Source organism: Bos javanicus, chromosome 5, assembly GCF_032452875.1.
Source record: "Bos javanicus breed banteng chromosome 5, ARS-OSU_banteng_1.0, whole genome shotgun sequence".
Lineage (NCBI taxonomy): Eukaryota > Metazoa > Chordata > Mammalia > Artiodactyla > Bovidae > Bos > Bos javanicus.
Genome location: NC_083872.1, coordinates 27,346,351 through 27,370,893, shown reverse-complemented (window position 1 = coordinate 27,370,893; position 24,543 = coordinate 27,346,351). Strand labels below are relative to the sequence as shown.

The following is a 24,543-nucleotide window of genomic DNA, read 5'->3' as shown; positions in this document are numbered from 1 at the left end:
AGCAGTAAAGTCACCTGAGACCAGAGTTTTCTTTGGAAAAAGGTTTTCAAAGTTCAAGTTCTTAAATATACTTAGGGTTTTTCAGGCTACCTATTTCCTCTTACCTGAGCTCTAGTAGTTTGTGACTTCCAAGGAAATTGTCCATTTCATCTGTATTGTCAAATTTATGGGCAAGATTCAGGACTTTCCTGGTGGTGCAGTGGTTAAGAATCTGCCATGCAATTTAGAGGACACCGGTTTGATCCTCGGTCAGGAAACAAGGATCCCAGGTGCTGTAGGGCAACTAAGCCAGTACGCAGAAACTGCTGGGCCTGGGTGCTGCAAGCCCGCCCACCACAGCTAGAGAGCCTGTGGGCCAGAAGGGCGGCCCCCAGTGCTGCGACTGAGACCTGATGCAGCCAAATACATAAGGATCTTTTTTTAATTTATGAGCAAAATTTTATTTATAATATTCCTTCATTCTTTTCCATGTCTGTAACATTTGTGGTTACGTCCATTCTCGCATTTATTGTCTTTTTTTTTTTTTTTTGGCCATGCCAAGGGGCATGCAGGCATGCGGGATCTCTCCACCAGGGATCAAACCGATGCCCCCTCATTGGGAGCATGGAGCCTTAACCACTGGACCACCAGGGAAGTTCTTTCATTTCTGATATTGGTAATTGGGTGTTCTCTCTCTTTTTTTTTTTCCTTGATAATGTATGACTTCGGTTTATCAATTTTATTCATCTTCACACAAAAAAACATTTTTTGGGTGCATTGAGTTTCTCTATTGTTTTTCTGTTTCCAACTTCACTGATTTCTGCTATGATCTTTTTAACTCCCTTGTTTCTTACTTTGGGCTTAATTTTCTCTCCTTTCCAATATCTTAAGGCAAAAGCTGAGATCTTCAAAATCTTTTCTTCTTTATAATATAGGTGTTTGGTGTGTAAATTTGTCTCCAAGCAGTGCTTTACGTGCCTCCCAAAAATCTGGATATGTTTCATTCAGTTCAAAATATTAATGCTTCATATTTTCACTTTTCATCTTTGGTCTGTGGGTGGTTTTGAAGTATGTGCCTTCATTTCCTAATATTTAGGGGACTTTCCAGATATCTGCTTTATTTTTTAAAAATATATCTTAATGTTTATTTATTTTGGCTGTGCTGGTCTTTGTTGCTGCATGCAGGCTGTCTAGCTGTGGCGCAAGGGCTTCTCTTTGCACCGGCTTCTCTTGTTGCGGGGCACAGGCTCTAGGGTGTGCAGGCTTCAGCAGTCGTGCCACATGGGCTCAGTAGCTCTGGTGTATGGGCTTAGTCATTCCGTGGCATGTGGGATCTTCCCGGACCAGGGATCAAACCCATTTCCCCCACATTGCAAGGCAGATTCTTAACCACTGTACCACCAGGGGAGTCCCTCTGTTTTATATTTCGAATTTAAATCATTTTTTATCAGAGAACATGCTTTGTTTGATCGGCATTGTTTTAAACTTACTGATGCTAGTAAACTAATGCTCAAAATTCTCCAAGCCAGGCTTCAGCAATACGTGAACCGTGAACTTCCCGATGTTCAAGCTGGTTTTCGAAAAGGCAGAGGAACCAGAGATCAAATTGCCAACATCCGCTGGATCATGGAAAAAGCAAGAGAGTTCCAGTAAAACACCTATTTCTGCTTTATTGACTATGCCAAAGCTTTTGACTGTGTGGATCACAATAAACTGTGGAAAATTCTGAAAGAGATGGGAATACCAGACCACCTGATCTGCCTCTTGAGAAATCTGTATGCAGGTCAGGAAGCAGCAGTTAGAACTGGACATGGAACAACAGACTGGTTCCAAATAGGAAAAGGAGTACGTCAAGGCTGTATATTGTCACCCTGCTTATTTAACTTATATGCAGAGTACATCATGAGAAACGCTGGACTGGAAGAAACACAAGCTGGAATCAAGATTGCCAGGAGAAATGCCAATAACCTCAGATATGCAGATGACACCACCCTTATGGCAGAAAGTGAAGAAGAACTAAAAAGCCTCTTGATGAAAGTGAAAGTGGAGAGTGAAAAAGTTGGCTTAAAGCTCAACATTCAGAAAACGAAGATCATGGCATCTGGTCCCATCACTTCATGGGAAATAGATGGGGAAACAGTGGAAGCAATGGCTGACTTTATTTTTCTGGGCTCCAAAATCACTGCAGATGGTGACTGCAGCCATGAAATTAAAAGACGCTTACTCCTTGGAAGGAAAGTTATGACCAACCTAGATAGCATATTGAAAAGCAGAGACATTACTTTGCCAACAAAGTTCCGTCTAGTCAAGGCTATGGTTTTTCCTGTGGTCATGTATGGATGTGAGAGTTGGACCGTGAAGAAGGCTGAGTGCCGAAGAATTGATACTTTTGAACTGTGGTGTTGGAGAAGATTCTTGAGAGTCCCTTGGACAGCAAGAAGATCCAACCAGTCCATTCTGAAGGAGATCAGCCCTGGGATTTCTTTGGAAGGAATGATGCTAAAGCTGAAACTGCAGTACTTTGGCCACCTCACGCAAAGAGTTGACTCATTGGAAAAGACTCTGATGCTGGGAGGGATTAGGGGCAGGAGGAGAAGGGGACGACAGAGGATGAGATGGCTGGATGGCATCACTGACTCAATGGACGTGAGTCTGAGTGAACTCCGGGAGTTTGTGATGGACAGGAAGGCCTGGCGTGCTGCGATTCATGGGGTCGCAAAGAGTTGGACACGACTGAGCGACTGAACTGAACTGAACTGAGACTTGTTTTACTGTCCAGAATGTGGTCTATCTTGTAAATGTCTAGTGGGCACTTGGAAACAATATGTTGTTGGGTGGAGTATCTATAAATATCAATTAGGTCAAATTATTTATTGGTATTGTTCAATTTTCTATGTCCTTACTGACTTTTCAAATGTTCTATCAATTACTGAAAGAGAGATAATAATTGTGGATTTTTATATTTGGTTTTAGTTTCACATATTTTTGAAGCTCTTTTAAAAGTAATTTTTAAATTGTTACACAATTTTTAAAGGTTAGTTTCCATTTACAGTTATTACAAAACATTGGCTGTATTCCTCACGTTGTACAATCCATCCTTGAGCATACCTTACACCCGAAAGTCTGTGCCTCCCGCTCCCCCACCCCTAGCCTGACCTTCCACCTTCACTGGTAACTGCTATTAACTGTTGTATCTGTGAGTCTGAGAAGCTCTTTTTGAAACTGCATAAACATTAGGTTACGCCCTTTTAATGAACTGACCTCTTTATCATTATAAAACAGCCGTTTTTGTCCCTTGTGAAATACTTGGCTTTGAAATCTATCTCATCTAATATTATAATCACATGCCTTTCTTACAATTAGTGTTAGCATGCTATATCTTCTTCCATCATTCTATTTTTTTCATCATTCTATTTTTAATGTATTTGTTTCTTTAAAACGGGTTTCTTGTAAGTAGAATATAGTTGGGCTTGCTTTTTTAATCACATGTAATAATATTTGCCTTTAAATTGCAATGCTTAAACCATTTACACTCATTTTATTATTATCTACTTATTTATGGTTGCACTGGGTCTTCGCTGCTGCCCGTGGGCTTTCTGCAGTTGCAGTGCACAGGCCTCTCACTGCCGTGGTTTCTCTTGCTGCAGAGCACAGGCTCTGGTGAGCATGAGCTTAGTCGCTGTGGCATACAGGCTTTACTTGCTTCATGGCATGTGGAATCTTCCCAGACTAGGCACTGAAACTATGGTCCCTGCATTGGCAGGCTAATTCCTACCTACTGTACCCTCAGGGAAGTCCTTAAACAATTTACACTTAATATGATTATTGATGTGGTTTAAATCTACCATCTTTCTATTGTTTTCTATCCGTCCCATCTGTTCTTTGTTCCCTTTTGCCTCTTCTCTGTGTTCTTCTGAATTAATTATGATTCCACAAGTGGAATGAATGGCACATTTGATTTCATCTCTTTTTTCTTTTTTTGGCTACACTGGCCTCATTCAGGGTCTTCATTCTTCTACCAGTAATCGAACCTGCACCCCCTGCATTGCAAGCATGAAGTTCTGGCCACTGGACCACCAGGGAAGTCCCAGGTTTTATTCTATTTTATTGTTCTTCAATCTTTCTATGCTTTTGCTGTTTTGAGCAAGTCGTTATTCATTCTATTTCCTCTCCTTCCTTGCTATTTTGAAAGTTCTATTAATACTATACTTCTCCATTCCTTTGATAGTAATCTTCCTTTCCAGCATTGATAATCAAATATGTATTTCTTTACCATTATTTGAAAATATACTAATTATTTCTTTCATTAATGTGTTTTATTTCCTGTCACTTTCACTTCAATAAAAGAGACTTTTAGAATTCTTTACTTACCTCTTTCACTCTGCTTCTGATTCCTAGGTTTTGCTGAAATAGTATATTTATGGTTCTAGATATAATTAGATGCCTATCAATCTCTATAAACATTTAATAGTATAATATTTTACCAGATTTGTTCTTTCTCCTTTTCATCTTCCCTTGTCTTTACTTCTCTGTTCTCTAACCAAAATTTTCTTGAGTATTTTCCCCAGGTGAGAAATGGAATTGATATACCCTCTGAATCCTTTATATCTCCATGTATCTTTCTTTTGCACTAACAGCTGAACGCTTCCTCAGCTGGGTATGAGATTCCGGGGTAGCCATCCTTTTCTCTCAATATATGTGCAACTGTTAGATTTCAGCACTGCAGATGAAGAGTTGTGTGTCAATCTGATTCTTTTTGCTTTGTAGATAACTTGTTCTTTCTGCCTAGATACTTGAAAATGTCTTTCTTTAATCCTGGAATTCAGGAGTTCCAAGCATAGATGTCTCCCTTCTCTTTTTGTATCTTCCTGTGTGCCCTTTCAGTCGCAAGGCAGAACTTTCTTCGGGTCAGCAAAATATCCTATTTTTAAAGTATTGCCTCTCCTTCTTTTATGCCTGTTTTTTTTTTTTTTTTGGAACTAATATATTTGAATGTTAGGATTACTGAGTCTATTCTCCAAGTCTCATATTTTCCTCATTATTTCCATTTCTTTGTATTACTGCTCTGTGCTTTGAAATATTTTTCCACTTGTTCTGCCAAGCCACTAATCGGAGTCCCGGCGGTGAACAGACTTCTTTCTTTCAATAAATATGCTGATTCTTGTTGTTGTTGTTGAAAATAATAGTTTTAGTTTCAGAAAGTAAATTTTTAGTACACTCCTTGAATCTTTTTAGCTGCTCCTAAAGTTTCCTTGAGTTGTCACATACCTCTTCAGTGGTTCCTGCGCTGTCTGGCGGGCAAGACCAGCTGTAATGATCTCATTCCTGTAGGGCCAAGGCCTTCTGAGTCATGCTCTTACAATATGCCCACCGTCCTGACCTCTGCCCCAGGGCTCTCCAGAGCTGCTCTCCAGGCTCCTGTGTGGTGAAAATGAGGAAACTCCTCACCTGTCTCCACACCAGGCCTTCCCCAGACTAATGCGAAGTCCAAGCCTACACTTGCATACTCTGCCCACTGGCCCCAGCAGCAATTTGGCTAAAGAGAGAAAAGTGTTCAGAGCTGGGAGTAAAAAATTCCCTTAGAACAGTGGTTCTCAAATTCGAGCATGCATTAGAATCATCTCCAGGGCTTGTAAATATGGATGGTTGAATCTTATCCCAGGAACTTCTGATTCATGTGGTCTGGGGTGGTGCTTAAGAATTTGCATTACTAACCAGTTCCCAGAGAACGCTATTGCTGCTGATCCAGGAACCACAATGTGAAAACCACTGTGTTAGAATATAACAATCCAAGTCCTCCTCCTTCATCTTCTTCAAAATGATACTGTTTTGGGGGGCACGGAAAGTAATCCAGTTCCAGGGAGGTATCATCGCCTCATCTTACATTGGGTTCTCCCATTTGTTCTTAATACCGACACTTGTACACAGCTGGGCTCTATCCAGGCCACGTCCTCCACCAAGGTTACAAGTAAATTTAGTTAATTTCTGCTAATAGTTCCTTCCATCATACTTATGTACCGTATTTTATATGTCTCTTGGACATTTGAAGTGAAATGAAGTCGCTCAGTCGTGTCCTACTCTTTGTGACCCCATGGACTGTAGCCTACCAGGCTCCTCCATCCATAGGATTTTCCAGGCAAGAGTACTGGAGTGGGCTGCCATTTCCTTCTCCAGGGCATCTTCCCAATCCAGGGATCAAACCCGGGTCTCCCGCACTGCAGACAGATGCTTTACTGTCTGAGCCACCAGGGAAGCCCTCCTTGGACACTTAGTAGCGGACATTTACTTTGGAATGTGGATCATTTTAAAGTCTTTATTAAATTTGTTACAATATTGCTTCTGCTCTATGATTTGGTTTTCCAGCTGCAAGGCACATGGGATCTTAGCTCCCCGAGCAGGGATCAAACCTACAACCCTTGCAGTGGAAGGCAAAGTCAACCACTGGGCCACCAGGGAAGTCCCTGCAGTGACATTTAGTATGGGCCTGAGGAGACTGGGGTTCTCTTTCGGATTTCCTAGGAACTGGTTCTTAAGACATATTTAATTTTACTAAATTTACTAAGAGCAGCCAGAAGTTCTCCAGGATAGCTAGACTTGGAGTCATTTACATGTTTACCATCAATGCATGAGATTTTCTCACATATTAAGAGCAGGAGATATTTAACTTAACTTTGTATATAAATAGCCAGTTGTTCCATTTGTTGAAGAAGACTAATTTCTCCACTGTATTGCCTTTGTAACTTTGTCAAAAACCAACTCATCCTATATGTATGGGTCTATTTCTGGACTCTGATTTCTGTCCCATTGATCTATTATTATGCTAATACCACACTGTCTTTCTGGCTTTCTCTAGTTGCAGCCAGCAGGGGTTACTCTCTAGTTGCAGCGGCTCCTCTTGTTGCAGAACACGAGCTCTAGGCATGCAGGCTTCAGTAGGTGTGGCACATGGGCTCACTAGTTGCGGTGCACAGGCTTAGCTGCTCCGAAGCATGTGGGATCTTCCTGGATCAAACCCATGTCCTCTGCATTGGCCGGCAGATTCTTAACCACGGGGCCACCAGGCAAGTCCCTCCACATGAATTTTTGAATCAACTGTTAATTTCCACAAAAATTATGCTAGGATTTTGATTGAGATTACACTGACTTTCTGGATCAGTCTGAGGAGAACTGATACCTCAGCAATACTGTCTTTCAATCCATAAACATGGTATGCCTCTCCATTTAATCTTGCTTCATTTCTCTTAGCAATGTTTCTAGTTTTCAGTGTACAGAATTTCCACATCTTTTGTCAGAGTTGTCCCTAAGTATTTCATTTTTGGTGATATTGTAAATGATAATCTTTTCATTTCAACTTCCAATAGTCTGTTGCTAGTATATAGAAAATTAATTTCTGAATTTTATATCTTGTGCCTTGTAATCTTTCTAAACTAGGTCTGCTAATACTAGCATTTTGCAGCTTCATCAGAATGTTCTACATAGATGATTCTATCACCTGAAAATAAAGACAATTTTTCTTTTTCCTTTCCAATTGCTATGTCCTCTATTTTTCTCGCCTAATCGCCTGGGTAGAACCTCTAGCACAACTTTAAATAGAATGAGTGAATGTGGACATCTTTGCCTTGCCCCTGATTTAGAGAAAGGATATGTGTAGATGAGGTTTTCATCATCTTTATTCAAATATAATTTACATACCATTTAGTTTATCTACTTTAAAAGGGTAGAAATGAATAATTTTAGTACATTCACAGATTTGTGCACCATCACCAGAATTCATTCATTTTAGTACATTTTCACCACTGTCTCAAAAAATCTTGTACCCATTCCCTTTTTGGGCAGTTGTTTTCTAACAACTGGATTCTAACAAAGTGGATTCAGGTTATAATCCCACCAGAAGTGTAGGAGGCTCCAGTTTCTCCACATCCTCACCAACACTTGCTATTTCTCTTTTTAATTACAGCCGTCTTAGTGGGTATGAAGTGTTATCTTGCTCCCTGATAACTGATGATGTTGAGCATTTCGTCATGAGCTTATTAGCCATTTATGTATCTTCTTTGGAGAAATGTCTGTTCAGATCCCTTTTTTTTTTTTTTTGGCTGCACCATGGCTTAGTTGCAGCAAGCAGAATCTTCAGTCTTGGTTGTGGCACGAAGGATCTTCAGTCGCAGCATGTGGGATCTAGTTCTGACCAGGGATCTAACCCAGGCTCTTTGCATTGGGAACGCAAAGTCTTAGCCACTGGACCACTAGGGAAGTCCCAATTCTTGCCCATTTTTAAAGTGAGTTATTTGTCTTTTATTACTGAGTTGTAAGATTTTTTCGTCTACTCTAGACATAAGTCCCTCTCAGATATATGACTGCAAATGTCTTCTTCCATTCTTTAGGCTGTCTTTTCACCTCCTTGATGCACAAACTTTGAAGTACAAAATTTTTAAATTTTGCTAAGAAAAAGAAAAATTATCTATTTTTTCTTTGGTTGCTTGTGCTTTGGTGTCATACGTAAGAAGTCTTTTCCTACCCCAAGCTCACAAAGATTTACTCCTCTATTTTCTTCCCAGAGTTTCATAGTTTTAGCTCTTAGATTTCGTAGCTCAGGTGGTAAAGAATCCGCCCTAAATGCAGGAAACCTCGGTTTGATTTCTAGGTGGGGAAGATCCCCCGGAGAAGGGATAAGCTACCCACTCCAGTATTCTTTGGCTTCTGTGGTGGCTCAGACAGTAAAAGAATCTGCCTGCAATGTGGGAGACGTGGGTTCGATCCCAGGACTGGGAAGATGTCCTGGAGGAGGGCACGGCTCCAGTATTCTTGCCTGGAGAATCCCCAGGGACGGAGGAGCCTGGCGGGCTACAGTCTATGGGGTCACAAAAAGTCAAACACAACTAAGCACGGCACAGCTCTTACATTTAGTCCTATGATCTGAGTTAACTTTTGTGTATAATGTGACAAAGGGGTTAAACTCTGCACGTGGATATCCAGTTGTCCCAGCATCATTTATTGAAAAAGACTATTCTTTCCCCTAATGAATTGTCTTGGCATCGTCGTTGAAAATCAATTAAGTGCAAATGTGAGGGTTTATTTCTAGAGTCTCAGTCTATTCCATTGACCTGCATGTCTATCCTGTAGCCTGCACTGTCTTGATTACTGGAGCTTTGTAGTAATCAAAGCTTCCATTGTAATTGAAGTTCCGTTCAGGACATGGCCCTGTCTCAGCACTAATGTGTGACAGTATGTAGCAGAAGGGAACAGCACCACACACCTCCAGTTGACAGTAAAAACACTTAAACCTCTGAGCCAACTTTAAAATGTATATGGTAATAAAGAGCTAAAAATAACATGCTACAAACTAAGGAAATGTGCAAGCTCATTATGTTGGCACCAGAGAACTTGCTAAAAATGTACTTCAGGAAATTTTCAAAACTAGGCCATCAGACTACCGGATTTTTCTAACAGGCGGAAACTGGATCTCAAGAACTAAGAGTATCAGCATAGAAAAGAAAGCACAGAACTATTGCATTGGGGGGATAAAATTAAAGAGATGGTGGCTTATACAAACAAATGATATTCCTCTTTAAAACTAAATACATCCTCTGCTTAAGAGACACTTTCATGACCTTGTTAAGAATCTGAACTTTGCCCAGCCACAGCTGCCTTATTTGTAAAATAAAGGTTTTAAAAATCTACCTACAGACCGAAGTTATACCAGACAAGTTCCTGTGCTGGCCTCTCAAGTCTAAGATGGAAAATTATATGACACTTGGAATGCTAATGCTAAACCAGGGTCTATAAGAGAAATGCCACTTTATAAAAAACCCAATCGGCAAGGTTCTTCACTTAACATTAAAAAAAAAAAAAAAAAAAAACACCTCTCTAAAAAAAGAGATGAATCATGGTGAGATGCGGGGAATGGGAGGGAGGCTCAAGAGAGAGGGGATATATGTATACATATAGCTGATTCACATCGTTGTACAGCAAAACTAACACAACATTGTAAAGCAATTATACTCTAATTTTTGAAAAATTTTTTTAAAGATTTAAAAAATGCAAGGGTCTTCCCTGGTGGTCTGGTGGCTAAGACGCCATGCTCCCAATGCAGGGGGCCTAGGTTCAATCCTTGGTTGGGGAACTAGATCCCATATGCCACAACTAAAGATCCTGAATGCTACAAATAAGACCTGGTGTAGCCAAATAAATAGATAAATGTATTTTTAAAAATGCAAAAAGAAAAAAAGAGATGAATAAACTAAGCACCCCAACTCTGTACCTCACCTCCTCCACTACCATCCTCGGTTATCAGTCCATTCTATCTGCTATTCCCATGCCAGCTCCCAGGGGTACATCATTTCCCCCTTTAAAGCTCTGGTCCTTGGTTTCCCTCAGCACGGTTAAGATGGGTTAGGAGCTCCCAAGGATGTTAGTATACATTTTAAGAGTACATGAATACATCCAGCGTCAATGAACACACCTGTGCCTAGGTTGTGGTTTCTAAATGCCGCTCTTCACTAAAAGGAATCAGGGTTCCTTGCAGATTGCAAGACTGGGCAGAGAAGGGACAAGGTTTTTGCTGTGCCAGAAACAAAAGCTGTGTGTTTTTGTTTTAAGACATGTCTAAAGGACATGGGCAGAGAAGGCAATGGCACCCCACTCCAGTACTCTTGCCTGGAAAATCCCATGGACAGAAGAGCCTGGTGAGTTGCAATCCAAAGGGTCGTACAGAGTTGGACACGACTGAAGTGAGTGAGCATGTGTGCATGCTTTGGAGAAGGAAATGGAAACGCACTCCAGTGTTCTTGCCTGGAGAATCCCAGGCACGGGAGAGCCTGGTGAGCTGCCGTCTATGGGGTTGCACAGAGTCGGACACGACTGAAGCGACTTAGCAGCAGCAGTAGCAGCAAAGGACATGGGAGCCAGATAAAAGGAGCTCTCTGTGGTCAAACTGGGACAATTTGAGCATTAAAAAATAAGTAAAGATATAAATGGATTAAAAATTACTGAATAAAACAAGTGTCCATGTTGAAAAAATATAGACGACTAAATTAGTAAGGAGAAGGGAGGGCTCTTCGTTATAGTCCCATACAAATCCCAAATTGTAAAAGTGGAGGGAGTGTTGGAGTTACAAAACTACCATTTGGCAACCATTATACTAAAAGGTGGCTTGGCAAGATATATGAGAGGATGCTAAGTCTAGGTGGGGAAAATATGAAGAGGAACAGGATATTTGCAAAATCTCAGAATGTCTCCTCAGATTATTAGATGCAAAGGGAATAATTGTAACTATGCCATGGAGAAACCAGATACCACCTTGACCACTTTTGACCTTGATGCAAGTTACATCACCAGTAAGGAGCAGATGGACATTATAGACCTTGGGATGTGCTTCTCTGAAAGGACACACATGGCAAATCATATTACAGCTTAGAATGCGTAACCTGAATCCAGCTGAGGAAGCAGCAGGAAAAAACAAGCTGATGAACGTTCTATAATACAACTGGCCTGTACTTTTTTTTAATGTCAAAGCTAATGACAAAGAAAGGCTGAGGAACTATTTTAATTAATTAATTAATTTAGTCTTTGGCCATGCCACACGGCATGTGGGATCTTAGTTCTCCAGCCAGGAATCAAACTTCTGCGTTAGAAGCTCAGAGTCTTAACTACTGGACCAGCCCGGAAGTCTTGGAGTTAGCTTAGAACAAAGGAGACAAAAAGACACGACAACAAAACGTAATACATGATCTGGGACTAGACTCTCATACTGGAAGGGAAAACGCATTGTTGGGACAATCCACAACTTCAGAATAGAGCCTTCAGACGAAAGTATAGGGTCATGTTAAATTTCCTGAATTTGATCATTATATCATGGTTAAAACAATGTTCTTGGGAAATATACACTATAATATTAAGAGATAAAGAGTTGTATTGTTTATGACTCTCCAATGGTTCTGAAAAAAATAGGTTATAGTACATATATAGTGATACAGAAAATTTGTGAATATTATACATTCAGGTAAAGAGTACACTGAAGTACTTGCAGTTTGAAATTATTTCAAAATACAAAGATTTTTTTAAAGTATATAAACAGAAGAGAAATAGCCAACTGAGGACCTAGGATGCATTAGAACAGTTCCAAGTATCCAAATACTAATTTACTATAGTCTGCTCCCTTTCATCCACTCTCCTAAAAAGCCTCTCACCCCAGTCTCAAGAGTGCCACATCCAATGTGCCCACCCAGCTTTTAGTTCCCCAGATCTTGGCCTGCCACCCCGTAAAGTCACCATCTTCCTTCTCGAGCCATGGGGAGGCTAGCCTCTTTAATACTTGACCCCTTTAAACAAAAACAAAAAAATACCCATTCCAATATTGTAATTCACCCAGGTGTTCCCAAAAAGTTTATTTCCTGTTTGACAGAAATACTTCTTGAGGCCAAGGGCAAGGTGAGGGACCAAACCCGCGCATGCCTTCACCCTTCCCCACAAGCAGATCCACGGCACAGGGCTCAAAAAACAGCCCCGACACGCACACACCTATGAATTACATCAACCTGTCATCGGAAGCAGACTAGACCCACGGCTCAGGCCCGGAGGAAGATGGTCTGAATTTAGCTTTGACCCAGCACTTAAAAGTTACGTGACTGGGGACTTCTCTGGTGGTCCAGTAGGTAAGGTCCGAGCTCCCAATGTAGGGGGCCTGGGTTCAATCCCTGGTCAGGGAACTAGATCCCACGTGCCACAACTAATACCCCACACAGTCAAATAAATTTTTTTAAAAAGTTATGTAACTGAGAGCAAGTCAACTAGTACCTGGAGTTCATTAAACACTCACTCAACATTACCCACCTGGGAAGTACTAGACTCCAGTTTGGGAGGCAGTGATACAAAATCTCTGCTCCCAGAGCTGACATTCCAGTTGGGTGAGACCCACAGGGACGGAGGTGTTGCTGGGTCAGGGGAAGTAAGTAAATAAGTTAATTAATTAGTTAGTGTATGCCAGATGCTTATACATGCTATAGAGAAAAACAGGGGAGATAAAAGAATAGAGGGTGAAAATGTAATTTCAAATAAAGAATTCAAGGAAGGCTTCACTAAGGATATAACATCTGAACAAAAATCTAAAAGCAATGAGGGAGCGAGAACCACGTCGACGGGTGAACACTGAGGCCAAAGGGGACAGCAGTGCCAAGGCCCTGGAGCAGGGACAGGCCTCAGTTGAGGAATGACTGCTTCAATCTTAGTAGGTAGCTCTTGGAAGGCAGGGAAAGGAATTACCACACAGCGGGAGCTCAGTAACTGTGGATGGGAGAAGAAGAAAGAAAGAGGTCACCATATTGTATCCAGATTTTGAGGCTGAATTTTGGGAATGGAGGAAGTAAGAATCAGTTTCATAAAGCTGGAGAAAAATACGTGATTGATTTTATGTCCTATCTTTCTAGCCTTAAAAGATACTTTGCTGATGGAGGTGAGTCAAGAAATTTGAAGATTTTTTTTTTTTTGCTTTCTGGTTTTGAGTTGAAAACAGGGATTTTTTTTTTTAGTTTGCTTTTACAGTGTTGAAGACATTTTTCAGATAAATAACTCTTTAAGATTAGGGCTTGGAGCTCAGATTACTAGTACTCTTAAAACAAATTTATTATTTGGAAGAAATTAGATATCATTTATAACAAAAATAACAAGTTTATAGGGAAATTATTAGTAATTTATGAATAGAAAGTCTTTTTTCCCCCAAATGGTCAAAAGAATTGGGTTGGAGATTTGGATGTTCTTTTACTATGGTTTGTACAGTCTGTATTTGCCTCTTCAAATAATTTTGGATGACTTTTACATGACCACGTTATTATTTTCATAAATGGTATTTTTAGGAATTGGAAATAACAGAAAGTTCTGGAAGACTTGCCACTTGTCCTGAATAACTTGTGTAGCTAAATGCCACTTTCCAAAAAAGTGGCTGAGAAGCAACACCAGCCTAGGATTTTAAGTGTTAAATGGATGTTTTTATGTAAGAAAATAGCAATAATAGAAGACATAACAGTGGCTGGTTTCGTCACTGGGTTTTTTTTTTTTTCCCAGCTTGGTTTCTGTTGTTTAAATTAGAAAGGGAAGATTCTTACCTTTTTGGTGTATGTGAAGATTTTTTTAAGAGTGATTAGTGGACAAGGTTCTGGTCTCAAGAGACAATCGGTGCCCATTTTATTTTCAGTGTCATTAAAGTACAATTAACTTCAGAGCAACTCCACTTTTGGTCTTTCTCCTCCCACTCAAGATTTCTGGGAAACTTTTCCCCTATTTTTAGCCTCTAGTATACCTTTTTAATGAATTTGCATTCCCCACTATTTTGTTGAAAGGTAACAAACTTTACAATATATCTAAATAATATGGCTGAAAATTTTTTTATTATTTTCCTATTATAAACATAATAGATATTCATTATATCATAAAAGCAGGGAGCACAAAAAGCATAAAGAAGTTCATTTTCAAACTGCTTATAATCCCACCCCAGGTAAAACTATTAATATTTTGGCATATTCCATCTCATCAGTCTTTTCCTATGTATTTTTGAATACAGGTCAGATATTACCATATATACAGTCATATCCAGCTTTCTCAACATAACATTGTATTAAAATTATTTTTCTCCTATCTATAAAAGTCCTCTTTGTAAATACAATTTAAATGGCAGAGTAATATTCTACCATATAGATATCATACCATTTATTTAAACATCCTCTTAATATAAAATATTGGGTTGGCCAAAAAGTTCATTTGGGTGTTTCCATAAGATGTTATGAGGAAAAACCAGAACCAACTTTTTGGCCAGCCCAAAATTTACAGGAGAGCTAGCGGGTCAAAGCACATAAAAATGAAGGCAGCTTTGTTTCCTAGTGAGTTTCTTCTTGAGAAGGTAGGGAGGAGGTTCAGGGAGATGGCGAGGCTGGGGGGAGGGGCCCAGGCCAGCAGCAAGGTGGAGCGACTCAGAGATCCTGGCCCAGCCGTTCCAGCTCGTTCAGCAGGAAGTCCATATCAGCCCGTGTCAGTGCAGGGTTGGCCACAACCATGCGAAAGAAGTTACTCCGGGTACCATGGGGCTGGTAGCCAATCATCATGGAACCCTTCCTCACCATGCGCTCCTTGAGGATTGGGGCTACCTGCGGGAGGAGAGGAGGGACCCTTTAGCTGCAGCCTGGGGTCAGGGGAAGGGATGGGTTCCCCGACTTGCATCTCTCTCCACCTAGCTGCCTTCCAGAGACAGCAACTCACTGCCTGGATTCTGACCGTGGCCCCAGTTTATTTACCTTTGCCACCACACCTGGCCCACTGGACCTTCTCTACCTCCTGCATTCTTCTCCATCTCATCATTCTCCAAGTTGTCACATGGGCCATTTTCTGCTAAATCCTGACTTTTCGCTGAATCTCAATCACCGCTTTTTCAGTCTAACTTCAAGCCTTCATCATCCTTGACACCTTCTTCTCCCCTCTCTGAATTCCTATAACATTTTTTATCTGCACCCTGTGATCCAATATATAATTTCCAAGATTGCCTTGAACACACCGGTTTCAAATAGGTAATGCTTGTTTTCTAAATGAGTGACTCCTTAAGAGTGAGATTCCCTGGTGGCTCAGATGGTAAAAAGTCTGCCCGCAATGCGGGAGGCCTCAGTTCAATCCCTGGGTCAGGAAGATCCCCTGGAGAGGAAAACAGCAACCCACTCCAGTATTCTTGCCTGGAAAATCCCATGGACGGAGGAGCCTGCAAGGCTACAGTCCATAGGGTCGTAGAGAGTCAGACACGACTGAGCTACTTTACTTTAAGGGTGAGAATATTCTTGTCCTTTTGGATCATCTGCCGCCCCTAGTACCGATCTAACCTTAGGGGCCAGGACATATCTCCTGGCCTGACAGGGTTGTTCTGTACCCGGTATCAGTGAGTAAAACTGAGACTTTTCTGCCTCACTCAGCTCCCAGAATGCCCCACACAGCCAGTCTATGTACTGCACACTGGTGACTTCTGTAATGTCCCTCTCTGTCTTCTTCTTCCTTTATAGAAGCATACCTTATCCTCCATCCCCCAGGCTCACAGAAGTGGGGACAAGTGGGTGTCATCTTCTGGTTCACTGTCCCCACATCAGAGCAAGAGACTAGCAAAGGTGGCTGCCATGCCGCTTACAGCCAGCAGGGGGCGGAAACGCACCAGCTGCACTGGTTAACCAGAGCAGGGAGAAAGCCTACCTTAGACAGCCTTTCACTGTAATCTGGACTCCCCTTCTTCCCGCGCAGACTGGGGGGCACGAACCAGAAACACACATTGACAAATTCAGGCTGGGAAGAATAAACAGGGGGAAGGTGTAAGCAGAGGAAGAGGGGCCGTTCCCCTCTCACCGCCCCTCTTCTCCCATCAGGGTTTGGCGTGAGACACAGGCTGGGGGCAGGGGGCCGGAGGATGCAGAAGAGCACAGGGTGGGTCATACCTCCATGACCAACTCAAATCCCTCCCGCTTCTTCAGCTCCTCCACCAGGTACCTGTGATCAGAGAGTGAGAAATCATGGGTGGAGGAGAAAAGGCAGAAATACAGAAACAGAAGCGACAGAGAGGGTGAACCAAGAGGACACTGAGAGCAGGCAAGGGGTGCAGGGCTGTAGTGCCCACTCCTACCGGGCAAGGGCAAAGGCCTGGTCCACGCGGCGCTGCAGCCCCTGCTCGCCCTGTGCCTTCCACATGAGCCACAGCTTCAGACAGTCCACACGCCGGCCACACTGCACCACCTTGTCTCCCGTGTCCAGAGCCACATCGTAGAACTTGTCCTGCTGGAAGAGGTAGCTGGCCTGGGACCCGTGACAGCGCTTGAGCAGGTTCTGCGGAGGGTGGGGGGACAGTCAGACTCCCCCCCTACCCCACGAGCTTCCCCCCAGGGCTGCGCTGGGTGACTTCTTAGCTCAGTCCACATGTTTCTTTCCCTGGAATCAGGCAGCACTGATGGGATGGCTGCCGGCTTACTGAAACCCTTTCTCTGGGTTTTCTTCCAACACTCAAGAGTTCCCAAATGACCCAGGATCCCTCTGATTATACTTTTGTTGGGAAGTTTTTCCTTTGCCTGAAGACAGGGGGAGTGAGAGAGCCCACTACCGGGGATTAGGGTGGTCACAGATAATCAGCTTCAGATGGGATGGTAAGGAAACTACGGTAAGGCCTGAAGCTCCCCCCAGGTGAGACAGAAGAGAAAACAGAGGTTCAGGGCAGGAGCAGACCTACCGAGGTGTCCCGAAGAAGAAGAGCTGAGCACTGCAGGCCTGTGGAGAGGAGCTTGTGGGGATTCCAGGCCACGGAGTCAGCCCTGGGGTGGGCAGAGCAAAGCAGGGTCAGCCAGCTCCCAGTCAAGCTGCCCAATTAGAGCCTCCCCACCCTTTCCAGATCTCCAGTAAAAGGGGCTTTGGTCTCACCTCAGCCCAGAGGAGAATTCCCAAATCTGATGTCCAATATCCCAGCCCCAATCAATCATCTCTCCCACTTCCCTCCCACCAGCCTCCTTCCCCTATTCCCATCTGAGCTCCCTGGCCCAAGAGTGTTCTCTGGATCAAGGATTTGAAGGGTGCAGGTCAGGGTGTGGGGGCCATACGTACCTCTGGATCCCAGCCAGGAGATGTCTATGTGTCTGTGACAGCAGGACGCTTCCACCCCAGGCAGCCTGTGGAGCGGAAGGAGCAATATGGGCCTTGGCCTTGGCCCAGCCCACCCCATTCTTAGGCCCGTCCCAACTCACGTCCACATGCAGCCACAGCCCGTGATGCTGGCACACGTCTGCGATTGCCTCCAGGGGGTCAAAGGCCCCCAACACTGTAGTACCAGAGGTGGCACTGACCAGGAATGGCACGGCACCCTGTGGCAAGAATGAAGAGGGAGCCCAAGGCTGAGAACTCATCTGGAGAGCTATCCATAGCCTGGCGCTGAGCTCTAGAAACTCTTCACAGGCCTGACCTGGGCCCTGGCAACCTTACTATGTGTTACTGCCCCTTTCAATTTGCAAGTGAGGACACTACGGTTCAGAGGTGTTAAGAAACTTGGCCCCGAGCTGCAACTCCAGAGATAGAATTCAAACCTAGGTCTGTCTAATAGTCTATCTCCAAAGCTTATACTCTTTCAAAAAAGTTGAATGTCTTACTGAAGATCAAAATACTATTTTAAATATTCTAATAGTATAAAATTTACGCAGAAATTGAATTAGTATTAAAAAAACTACTACAAAGAAAAGTGCAGGCCCAGATGGCTTCACTGATGAGTTCTACAAAACATTTAAGAACTGATACCAGCTCTTCATTAACTTACAAAACAAACAGAAGAGGAAGGAACACTTCTGAATTCATCTATGAAATGAGTTTTACCCAGATACCAAAACTGACAAAATATCACAAGAAAAATATAGAATATATCTCTTCTAAATAAAGACATAAAAATCTACAAAACACTGCTGCTGCTGCTGCTGCTGCTAAGTCGCTTCAGTCGTGTCCAACTCTGTGCGACCCCAGAGACGGCAGCCCACCAGGCTCCCCCGTCCCTGGGATTCTCCAGGCAAGGACACTGGAGTGGGTTGCCATTTCCTTCTCCAATGCATGAAAGTGAAAAGTGAAAGTGAAGTTGCTCAGTCGTCTCCAACTCTTAGCGACCCCATGGACTGCAGCCTACCAGGCTCCTCCATCCATGGGATTTTCCAGGAAAGAGTACAAAACACTAGCAAGCCCAAATCAGCAACACAGAAAAAGAATCATATACCATGACAAAGTGGGATTTTTCCCAAGAGTGCAAGTTTGGTTTAACATCCAAAAACCAATTAATATAATATATCCTATCAATAAAATAAAGGGAAAAAAAACCCACATCTTAATGTGGTATAGTGATCATCTCAGTGGACATACAAAAACATTTGACAAAATCCTCACAATAAAAACATTCAGGAAAAAAAAAAAAAAGGATTTGAAGGGAATGTTCTTAACCTGATAAAGGGCAACTACCAAAAAACCCACAGCTAACATCACACTCAATGGTGAAAGACTGAAAGCCTTCCCCCTAAGACCACGAACAAGATAAGGATGTTCACTCTCCTCTCCTCATATCTATTCAACTCGGTGCTGAGGTTCTAGCAGGGCAATTAGGTTAAAAAAAATTAAAATAAAAAATAAAAGGCATCCAGGGACTTTCCTGGTATTCCAGTGGTTAAGAATCCGCCTTCCAATACAGGGGACATGGGTTCAATCCCTGGCCCAGGAACGAAGATCCCAGATGCCACAGGCAATGAAGTCAGCGCACTGTGACTACTGAGCCCGCTGAGCCTACATGCTCTACAGCTCCTGTGCCACAGCTAGAGAGGAACCTCGAACCACAACAGAGATCTGACACAGCCAAATAAATGAAACAGCGTTAATGCCAATCTTGTCTAGTTTGTGATTAAAGAGAAAATTAAGTTTTTTTTTTAATAAGAGGCATCCATATTAAAAAGGAAAAAAGCAAATTATCTGTATTTACAGATAACATATTATATCTAGAAAATCCTAAGGAACCCATTAAAAAGACTGAGAATTAATAAATGAGTTTAACAAATTTGCAGAGTACAAGATCAATATTCAAAAATCAGTTGTATTTTTACACATTAGAAATGAACAATCAAAAATGGGAACAAGAAAATTTCATTTATAAGAACACTGAAAATAACAAAATACTTAGGAATTAATTCAACAAAAGAAATGCAAAACAGATACTGTGAAAACTACAAGGCATTGTTGAAAAGAAATAAAAGAAGACCTAAATAAACAGAGGCATTCCATGTTCATGGATCCACAAATTGAACACATCCCTATCAAAATCCCAACTGGTTTCTTAGCAGAAATTGACAAGCTGAGCCTAAAATTCAAGTGGAAATTTAAGGGACCTAGAAAGCCAAAACCATCCTGACAAAGAACAAAGTTGGAGGACTCACAAACACTGATTTTAAAATTTACTACAAAGCTACATTAAGACAGTGTGGTCAATAGGATAGCCATGCAGATCAATGGAATAGACTGAGAGTCTAGAAATAAATCCTCACACTTAAACACTCTTTGGGTTTTAACAAGGATGCCAAGACAATTCGCTGGGGAAAAACAGACATTTTCAAAAACTGGTGCTGCACGTTGTTTACAATAGCCAAGACATGGAAGCAACCTAAATGTCCATCGACAGAGGAATGGATAAAGAAGATGTGGTACACGTATACAATGGAATATTACTCAGCCATTAAAAGGATGAAATGATGCCACTTGCAACAACATGGATGGACCCAGAGATCGTCATACTGAATGAAGTAAGTCAGACAGAGAAGAAGAAATACCCTATGACATCCCTTATACGAGGAATCTAAAAAGAGATGATGCAAATAAACTTACAAAACAGAAAGAGACGCATAGACTTAGAGAACAAACTTATGGTTGCTGGGGATGGGGGAAGGAGGATGACAGAGTTTGGGATGGACATGTGCACACAGCTATATTTACAATGGATAACCAACAAGGACCAACTGAACTCTGCTCAATGCTAAGTGACAGCATGGACAGGAAAGGAGTTTGGGGGAGAATGGATACATGTATCTGTATGGCTAAATCCCTTTGCTATTTACGTGAAACTATCACAGCATTCCAAAGGTTCGTCTAGTCAAGGCTATGGCTTTTCCTGTGGTCATGTATGGATGTGAGAGTTGGACTGTGAAGAAGGCTGAAGTGCCGAAGAATTGATGCTTTTGAACTGTGGTGTTGGAGAAGACTCTTGAGAGTCCCTTGGACTGCAAGGAGATCCAACCAGTCCATTCTGAAGGAGATCAGCCCTGGGATTTCTTTGGAAGGAATGATGCTGAAGCTGAAACTCCAGTACTTTGGCCACCTCCTGCAAAGAGTTGACTCATTGGAAAAGACTCTGATGCTGGGAGGGATTGGGGGCAAGAGAAGGGGATGACAGAGGATGAGATGGCTGGATGGTATCACTGACTCGATGGATGTGAGTCTGAGTGAACTCTGGGAGTTGGTGATGGACAGGGAGGCCTGGCGTGCTGCGATTCATGGGGTCGCAAAGAGTCGGACCCGACTGAGCGACTGATCTCATCTGATCTGATCACAGCATTGTTAACTGGCTATATGCCAATACAAAATAAAGTTTAAAAAAAAATGGTGCTGCAACTATTTGCATGTGGCGATATAAACATATTTTTAAAATTTATACTTAAAGTACATAGTTGAGGCATTTTCATGTGCTTTACATACCATTAATTTCAGCCTTGTAACAACTCTGATTAGTTCTATATCATGCTCATGTTGCAAAGGAAGAAACTGACACAGATACACTGTAATTTATCTACTGATGAATACTAAAATGTTTTTTAAAATTTTATACTTTGCCCCAGTGCACACAATTCTAAGCACTTTGTAATGAACATTTATAGGCTAATCCTAGTAGTAGGACTCTGAGTCAGTGGATCAGATCAGATCAGATCAGTCGCTCAGTCGGGTCCGACTCTTTGCGACCCCATGAATCGCAGCACACCAGGCCTCCCTGTCCATCACCAACTCCCGGAGTTCACTCAGACTCACGTCCATTGAGTCAGTGATGCCATCCAGCCATCTCATCTTCTGTCGTCCCCTTCTCCTCCTGCCCCCAATCCCTCCCAGCATCAGAGTCTTTTCCAATAAGTCAACTCTTTGCAGGAGGTGGCCAAAGTACTGGAGTTTCAGCTTCAGCATCATTCCTTCCAAAGAAATCCCAGGGCTGATCTCCTTCAGAATGGACTGGTTGGATCTCCTTGCAGTCCAAGGGACTCTCAAGAGTCTTCTCCAACACCACAGTTCAAAAGCCTCAATTCTTCGGCACTCAGCCTTCTTCACAGTCCAACTCTCACATCCATACATGACCACAGGAAAAACCATAGCCTTGACTAGACGAACCTTTGTTGGCAAAGTAATGTCTCTGCTTTTGAATATGCTATCTAGGTTGGTCATAACTTTCCTTTCAAGGAGTAAGCGTTTTTTAATTTCATGGCTGCAGTCACCATCTGTAGTGATTCTGGAGCCCAGAAAAATAAAGTCTGACACTGTTTCCACTGTTTCCCCATCTATTTCCCATGATAGATACATTTAAAAATGGTACAGACAGTGCTGAAATGCCCTCTAAGATGGCTGCAGTATCTCTGTGTCCCCCAGGTGAAGGGGCCTCCACACCTCCCATCACTCCAAGTCCACGCTGCTCGCCCTGCACAGACCCTCCCAACTCACAGAAACCTTCTGTGCTACCCAGGTCCCCAACATCCTCCCTGCAGTGCTCCTTGGGACTCTACTCAGAGACTCAGTTCTGCCCTTGTCCCAGGGTCTGATCCTGCTTGTGGGTCTCAGCAGGACTGGGATCACTCGGGAGGGAGGGATCACTTCAGCCCGCCAGGGAAGACAGGCACAGAGTGCAGGGGGAGGGAGGAGGGGAGCCTTGAGCAGGGCCAGTCAAAGACCCCCCAAGAAAGGAGCAGAGGGGCCCCGCTCCACTGCCCCAGCGCCTTTCACTCACTCACCTCGGCCTTAGCCAAGCTGATCTGCCTCTCCAGATCCTCAGGGATCATTTTCCCTCTAGAAGAGAAAACTGAGTGGGTAGAGAAGTAATAGATTCTCTAGGCTAGGCGGCAGAACTTTCAAGAGCAGGGTAACATGTGGTTAGCAATGCGGAGGCCACAATGTTGATTTTCCCTAAGAGGGGTAAACAGATCTCAGGGGATAGGGCGGAGACTCCAGCAGGCACTGGCAGACAGAAGAGGCAGCTCGGAGGGAAGAGAGTGGGGAGAGAAGTCCGCCAGGGTGTGGGCCCAAGGCCAGAGCTTCTGGCAAGGGGAAGACATGTTGTGCCAGGCTGGGTCTGAGCCACGCAGACAGAAGGACCTTCACCTCTCATCTGCCTTGACCACTCGGACACTGTCGGTGCCAAGTCCCAGAAAAGCGGCTCCTTTCTTGATGGAGTAATGACACTGCGGGGGAAGGAAGAGGGCAGGGAGGGTGGGGAGGAAAGAGACTGGTTAAATGGTTGAGACCCTGTAGACCAGGGCTTCTCAAACATTCACATGCCTACAAATCACCAGTGTGTCTGGTAAAGATGCAGATTCATATTCAGTAGGTCTGCACGGGGGCCAAAGATTCTGCATTTCTAACAAGCTCCCAAGTGATACTGATCTTCCCTGGTGGCTCCGTGGTAAAGAATATGCCTGCATTGCAGGAGACACGGGTTTGATCCCTGCATGGGAAAAATCCCCTGGAGAAGGAAATGGCAACCCATTCCAGTATTCTTGCCTAAAAAATCCCACGGCCAGAGGAACCTGGCAGGCTACAGTCCACAGGATTGCAAACAGTCGGACACAACTTAGTGACTAAACAACAAGAAACAAGAAGTGATAGTGATGCCACTGGCCCATGGACCACACTCTCAGGAGAAAGGGTGTGGACTATGCACACTGCTGCTGGATGCCCCTCCGCTACCCCAGACAGCAGGCAAGGTGACAAGGGCCCTTACACAGCCCCTCTGGTGGAAGGAAGCACATCCACCTATGGGGCAGGCCAGCCTCAGAGAAGGGTCTGGGCAGGCTGAGTCACGGGTCCCGGACTCAGCTGGCTGGACATTAGAATCGGGAGCCCAGGGTAGGCCTGTGCCTCTTCCCACCTCTTTTGATGTGAAGAGGGCCAGGGGCGGCAGTGCCCGGAGGCCCCTCTGTTTGCAGTCTGGGTATCGCTGATAGCGGGCCAGGTTCACTGCGTACATGTTGGAGATGGAGCCACCTGTCACAGGGAAGGAAGGGGTGGTGGCGAGAGGGAGTGGCAGTGGGAGCTTGGCAAACTGGAGCTTGGCTCTCCTGATCTCTCCACCCAGAAGCACAAGTGACTGGCTACCGGGCCACGGGTTCCGAGGACTTGACAAATGGCATGCTGGTGACCCAGAATGGCAGGATCTGCAGATCTCCTGATCACCCCTGCTCCTCACCCTGGGCCGATCCAGGAGCCACTCCCACCCCCCGCCAGGACGGCAGGCACCAATCCCATGGACTGTTTGGCAAACACGAGGATACAGGGGACTGGGCAGCTTCTCTCTGCTTTGGCCCAAGCCCAGTTGGAGAAGAAACAAAGGAGAATCACCCCTCCCAGCCAACCCAGAGAAAGAGGATGGCGGGGGAGGAGGAACTCTCGAAAAGGCCCCCTCCTCTTCACATACCAGGGCAGAAGACCCCATCCCCAGAGCTCCAGCCCACCAGGGCCCGGAGTTTCTTCAGCACCTCCTCCTCCATGAGGACAAACACAGGGGCGATTTCGTACGTGTACCTGCCAGGAGAGGGAATGATGAGAGTGGGAAAGAGACTGGGAGGGACTCTCAGAGGAGGTGGAGAGTGTGAGTGAAAGGAAGGGCTGAAGAGACAGCTGGGCTGGTGACAAAGAACCAGGAAAGAAAGAATGAGAAAACACTGGAGCCGGGATACAAGAGAGAGTTTGGGAAAGGAAACCCGAATGGGTAGGAGGGGAAAGACTCTGCCAGCAGAGATTCCCCGA

General features: G+C 43.7%; 1 protein-coding gene across 8 annotated transcripts in view; it reads right to left on the bottom strand.

Annotated features, from left to right (window-relative positions):
* Positions 1–14,123: 14,123 nt before the first annotated feature.
* CSAD (cysteine sulfinic acid decarboxylase) overlaps positions 14,124–24,543 on the bottom strand; it is a 27,526-nt gene continuing 17,106 nt past the window's right edge. For all 8 annotated transcript variants that reach the window (XM_061415936.1, XM_061415933.1, XM_061415937.1 and 5 more), the window contains 11 exons: positions 24,212–24,318; positions 23,666–23,781; positions 22,900–22,979; positions 22,533–22,587; positions 17,721–17,837; positions 17,581–17,645; positions 17,213–17,294; positions 16,616–16,815; positions 16,431–16,482; positions 16,192–16,281; positions 14,124–15,110 (listed from right to left, as the gene is read on the bottom strand). In XM_061415936.1, coding sequence (XP_061271920.1) covers positions 14,937–15,110; positions 16,192–16,281; positions 16,431–16,482; positions 16,616–16,815; positions 17,213–17,294; positions 17,581–17,645; positions 17,721–17,837; positions 22,533–22,587; positions 22,900–22,979; positions 23,666–23,781; positions 24,212–24,318 — 1,138 coding nt within the window. In that variant the 3' untranslated portion in view covers positions 14,124–14,936. The remainder of the gene's footprint in view (positions 15,111–16,191; positions 16,282–16,430; positions 16,483–16,615; positions 16,816–17,212; positions 17,295–17,580; positions 17,646–17,720; positions 17,838–22,532; positions 22,588–22,899; positions 22,980–23,665; positions 23,782–24,211; positions 24,319–24,543) is intronic.